This window comes from Nycticebus coucang, chromosome 13, assembly GCF_027406575.1.
Source record: "Nycticebus coucang isolate mNycCou1 chromosome 13, mNycCou1.pri, whole genome shotgun sequence".
NCBI classification, from domain to species: domain Eukaryota; kingdom Metazoa; phylum Chordata; class Mammalia; order Primates; family Lorisidae; genus Nycticebus; species Nycticebus coucang.
In genome coordinates, this window is record NC_069792.1 from 81444111 (window position 1) to 81450173 (window position 6063).

Consider the following 6063-nt stretch of genomic DNA (forward strand, 5'->3'; position numbering starts at 1 on the left):
AACAAAAGTGTCAAAAATATATATTGGGGAAAGGACAGTCTCTTCAATAAATGGTGTTGGGAAAACTAGTTATCTACATGCAGAAGAATGAAACTAGACCCCTATCTCGCACTATATACAAAAATCAAATCAAAATAAATTAAAGACTTAAATCTAAGATCTGAAACTGTGAAACTACTAAAAGAAAACACTGGGGAAATACTCCAAGAAATTGGTTTGGGCAATGATTTCATGAGTAATACAAAAAAAAAAAAAAAGCATAGGTAACCACAGCAAAATTGTACAAAGGGGATCACATAGAGCTAAGAAGTTTTTGCACAGCAAAGAAAACAATTAACAAAGAGGCAACCCGCATAAAAGGGAAAATGAGGTCACTATATTCATTACCCCAGGTTGCAGGCAGTAGCTTCATTCTTCTACTAATGGCAACAGCTTCTGTAAGGTAACTCTCCTGTGGCTACAGTAGGTTCTATTAACTTCTTCCTTCTTTTGATCTTTCAGGCCCACAATTGTTAACTGTTCCTCACCTTTGCTCAGTGTCCCCCCCACCTTGTTAGGTTCTCTTAACCCTGTTTGTTCTAAATAGTACCATCACTAATTCCCTCAATTAATCTCTACATGTGTGCCATTTTTTTACTGTCAGGGACCTAACCCATACACCATCCAACCAAGTGTCCCAGTGGGAACAAGTGATCCACAACACAACTCTATTCCAGCCTCCTAAAAAGTAATTGTTGCAACTCCTTTCTGTCAATTCCTCCAGGCTAGGAGGGATGGAGGGGAAATTATACACAAAAAGAAGGTACAGAGGACTTTTAGATCATCAAATCAGCTCTCATCAAGATTTTAATCTAAGCCCACCTATAATCCTAGCATTTGGGGGCTGAGGTGGGAGGATCCCTTTGAGCTCAGGAGTTCCAGACCAGCAAGAGTGAGACTCTGCCACTACTAAAAATAGAAAAATGAGGCAGGTGTGGTGGTAGGCACTTGGTGTGATGGCAGGCTACTTGGGAGGCTGAGGCAAGAAAATCACTTGAGCCCAAGAGTTTGAGATTGCTGTGAGCTAGGACAAAAGGAAACTCTACTGAGGGCGACAAACTCAGACTCTATCTCAAAAAAAAAAAAAAAAGAAGATTTTAGTCTGTTTAATACAGGTCCCTCTAACAGATTGAATTAAGTACTTGGGTTGTCAAGGGTTTTTCTAAAATGGATTATATCAACAATTCATATATCTATATTGCAGCAGAGGTGGGAGTAACAGAGTTACTAGATTTTAAATACTCTGTATAAAACTTTACTATGAAACAAAACCACCTAAGACAAATCAGCCAAGAATTAGAAATCAAAACTGGTTTCTCGGTGGTGCCTGTAGCTCAGTGGGTAGGGCACTGGCTACATACACCGAGGCTGGTGGGTTCGAACCCAGCTCCGGCCAGCTAAAACAATGACAACTGCAACCAAAAAATAGCTGGGCATTGTGGCAGGTGCCTGTAGTCCCAGGTACTTGGGAGGCTGAGGCAAGAGAATAGCTTAAGCCTAAGAGTTTGAGATTGCTGTGAGCTGTGACACCCTAGCACTCTTCCAAGGGCAACATAGGGAGACTCTTTCTCAAAAACAAAAAACAAAGAACAAAAAACTGGTCTGTTAGAAGCCAAATCAAGTCAGGGAGTATACTCATATTAATTTTTTCACAGGAGAAATCTCACTAAGGGCTTATTCTTTTTTCATGAACAATTTTAAAATGCTTGGTTATACAAGCTTTCATATTCCATACAGAATAAAAATAATAAAATTTTGGCTTGGCTTCTGTAGCTCAGCAGCTAGGGAGTCAGCCACATACACCAGAGCAGGCGGGTTCCAACCCGGCCTAGGCCTGCCAAACAACAATGACAATTACAACAACAAAAAATAGTTGGGCACTGTGGTGGGAGTCTGTAATCCCAGCTACTAAGGAGGCTGAGACAAGAGAACTGCTTAAGCCCAAGAGTTGGAGGTTGCTGTGAGCTGTAACACCACAGCACTCTACTGAGGGCGACATAGTAAGACTCTGTTTCAAAATAAAAAATAAAAAAGAAATTAAAAAAAAAATTTTAACCAGTAAATTAAAAAAAAAGGAAAAGGAGAATTGGGAAAGTAACAGGCATAGAAGAACTTGAAATTATATAGACTTTAAGAATTATACACAATTATCTGGAAGAGTATAAACTTTCTGAATATTCTGAAGATGAATTTGTTGTTGATTCTAATTATTCAGAATAAACTTACCCGCTCAGTGCCTATACCTCAGAGGCTAGGGTGCCAGCCACCTATAATGGAGCTGGCAGGTTAAAATCCAGCCCTGGCCTGCCAAACAACAATGGCAACTACAACCAAAAAATAGCTGCGCATTGTGGCGGGCTCCTGTACTCCTACAGCTACTTGGGGGGCTGAGGCAAGAGAATCGCTTAAGTCCAAGAGTTGGAGGTTGCTGTGAGCTGTGACGCCATAGCACTCTACCCAGGGCAACAAGCTTGAGACTCTGTCTCAAAAAAATAAAATAAAATAAAATAAAAATAAAAATAAACAAAAAAACTTAAAAAAAAAACCCAAAAAACAGAATAAACTTACCACAACAGATTTTCTCTGGAAGTTTATGTTGTTTATGCAGACGACCTGATGAGTTGTGTATTAAAAAATATGAAAATAAAATAAAAGAGAAACAATTTTTATTATTAAATGAAAGCATAAGTTTATCCAGATATAAACAAGGACTACATTCTAAAAAGCTCAAAATCACGTCTATCTTTGATTGTAAAATAAACCCTACGATGTAGGATAACTTGTTTTAAATCTAGCAACAGCCACGAAAATAGATTTCTTTTGACAGAAATGCAATTTAGTACTCTTAAAAAGGTATCCTTCAAGGGGAAATAAATCTGCTGAGTAACATTGTCATTCACAACATTTTCCCTCCTCAAACACCATTTCCATCACAGGGAATTCTAGTTTCCCACGAGGTTTCTCAGCCCCAGAAAGTCATTTCAAGGAATTACAAAATATAATGAATGGCAACAAAACCGTAAAGAAGGGAGATTTAAAAATACTTATAATTTATATGGCCGGGGGCTTTCAAAGCCCTTGTCTCCTTTCTTCCTGTTCATTCTGGCGGGCTCTAAACCAGTCGGCGGCATGAAGCTGTCCCGTGGAGTCTGGCTTCCCCGCTTCCCGGGGGGCTGCGGGGCATTATACGTCTCGGGGACCTCACACCCCCAGCTCCCGCACGGTCGCCACCAGTCACGCCCCGCGGCCGGGACGTCCTCGGCGCCCAGACCCGGCCCTGCCGGATCGCTGCAGCCTCAGATTCGCTCCCTCCACCTGCCGCCTATTAAGCGCCTCCGCCAAGATCCTGTCACAGAGATCCCTGGTTCTGCAACCGCTCAAAGATACCGTCCCGCGACATGTTGGCCCCGGCCTTTGACCTCAGACGTCAGCGGAAAAGGAAAGGCGGACGGGATAGAATCCGGAAGTCTTGCAGCGGTAGGCGGGGTCTGAATAATATTACTACTAGGATTTCTGTATTTGCTTTTTCCTGTGCACGTGGTGAGTGAAATTTGTTCAAATTTAGGAAAGTGAAAATGTCTAGTGGGGGAAAGGAGATGAGTTTGCGAAGGGCCAGGTATAAACTGAGAGGCTCAGCGTCTAGTGCTAGTTAAGGGGTCTCCCAAAACCAGAAAGACGGGTGTTGCTGTGGCTTACCGTGTTAAACAGACACCCTACGTGCATTGGGCACCAGTGATTTAAGCGTAAACTTTGTAATTAGACTGCAAGCAGTCAAAGTGTCACATTCTAGAACTCTGGAGTCATCATTAGACATTGCTAGCTCAGTATTTATTTTAAAACTGTATTAAAATGTAAATACTCAAGTCACCTTTGACTTCTAAAATTACAGGAGATACAAGGTAACAAATATTATCAGAATATAATGAGTATTACAGTTTTTATAGTTTTTCCGTTCTTAAAATATATATATACATATATTTTGCTATCCTCTGTGTATACATTGAAAAAAAGACAAATATACAGGCGAAACTTACTAAATGCAGAATACAAATGTCTACATACAATAACTAAGAAAATGCCACGAAGGCTACATTGAACAGTTTGATGAGAATATTTGAGATTGTATATGAAACCAGCACATTGTATCCTTGATTGCACTGATGTACACAGCTATGATTTAACAATAAAAATAATAAAAATAAATTAAAAAACAAAAAGAAAAAAAGACAAATATTTTGAAGCCATCACGCTCGCATTTCATATGCATAAAAATAAAACAAACTTTGTGCTGGGCATGGTGGCTCATGCCTGTAATCCTAGCACTGTGGGAGGGCAAGGCAGGAGTATCACTTGAGGTCAGGAGTTTGAGACCAGCCTGAGAAAAACGAGACCCCCATCTCTACTAAAATTGGAAAAATTAGCCAGAAATGATGGTGATGCCTGCAGTCCCAGCTATTCAGGAGTCTGAAGCAGGAGGATAGCTTGAGACCAGGGTTTGAAGTTGCTATGAGGAAGGCTGAGGCCATGGCACTCTAGCCAGGGAGACAGAGCAAGAGTCTGTCTCAAAAAAACAAAGAAAACTTGTATTGGAAACTTCAGTAACAGTTAAATCTTGATTACTTCATGATGGATTACCCATTAACATTTTTTAGATCTTGGACAAGACTTAATCTTGACCTGTTCCCTCTAACTGTCCTGGTAACAAATTCATTAGCTAAGTCAGAATTAATTTGAACTTTGATCTAAACCAAAACAAATTAGGAAAATAAAGCTACCAACCATTCTAAACCAACTAGAAATTAAGTTTTCTAGTAATTCCTATGCTAGTATTCCTCATTATAAGATTATTAAACTGCTCTACTAGTATTCTTCATATAAGATTGAGGATCAAATCCACTTTTTTTCCCTAAGTGCGTGTCTACACCAGCTAGGCAAACAGGATAAATTATCAAGTCAGTTTCTGCCTGGCAGGGTGGCTCATGCCTATAATTCCAGTATGCTTTAGGAGGCCAAGGTGGGAGGACAGCTTAAGGCCAGGAGTTTGCCCAGATCAACCTGGGCAACATGGCAAGACCTTATCTCTATGAAAAACAAAAATTGCCCAATTGTTGTGATGTGTGCCTGTAGTCCTAGCTATTTGGGCGGCTGAGGGGGGAGGACTTTTTGAACCTGGGAGTTCCAGGTTGTAGTGAGCTATAACCGCACTCCAGCCTAGGTGACAAAGCAAGACCCTATCTCAGGGGGGAAAAGGGGGACAATTCCATCAATGTTAACAAGAAATAAATATAAATAATTGATAGTGGCTAGTGACTGTTTTGGTGGAAGGTTGCAAGTGAAGGGAACTCACTTGAGAAATGGCATTTATGTGAATAAATAATTCTCTTTTAAAAAACTTTTTAGTTCTCTGAAAAACTTTTAAATTAATGATTAGAACATCAAATCTAAGGCCGGGTGCAGTGGCTTATACCTGTAATCCTAACACTCTGGGAAGCCAAGGTGGGTGGATTGCATGAGCTCATGAGTTCCAGACTACCCTGAGCCAAGCCAGACCTCTTCTCTAAAAATAGTCAGGCATTGTGGTGGGCATCTATAATCTTAGCTATTTGGGAGGCTGAGGCAAGAGATCACTTGAGCCCAAGAGTTTGAGATTGCTTTGAGCTGTGATGCCATGGCACTCTACCAAGGGCAACAAAGTGAGACTCTTGTCTCAAAAAATAAAAGAACATCAAATCATTTTTCTTTCCTCCCCTCCCTGCCTCTCTTCTCTTCTTTTCTTTTCAACAGAGTCTCACTTTGTCACCCTCGCTCACAGCAACCTCAAACTCTTGGGCTCAAGCGATTCTCTTGTCTCAGCCTCCCAAGTAACTAGGACTACAGGCGCCCACCATCATACCCAGCTATTTTTAGAGACAAGGTCTCACTCTGGCTCAGGTGGGTCTTGAACATGTAAGCTCAGGCAACCCACACACCTCGGCCTCCCAGAGTGCTAGGATTACAGGTGTGAGCCACTGAGCCCGGCCCAGA

The 6063-nt window shown here is 41.1% G+C and overlaps 1 protein-coding gene across 1 annotated transcript in view; it reads right to left on the reverse strand.

Moving 5' to 3' along the window:
- Positions 1–3492, reverse strand: part of TAF2 (TATA-box binding protein associated factor 2) — an 86543-nt gene extending 83051 nt beyond the window's left edge. Inside the window, exons 1-2 of the mRNA XM_053558389.1 lie at positions 3087–3492; positions 2608–2661 (exon numbers count right to left, since the gene is read on the reverse strand). Of these exons, the coding sequence (XP_053414364.1) occupies positions 2608–2661; positions 3087–3170 (138 nt within the window). The 5' untranslated portion in view covers positions 3171–3492. The remainder of the gene's footprint in view (positions 1–2607; positions 2662–3086) is intronic.
- Between the last annotated feature and the right edge of the window lie 2571 nt (positions 3493–6063).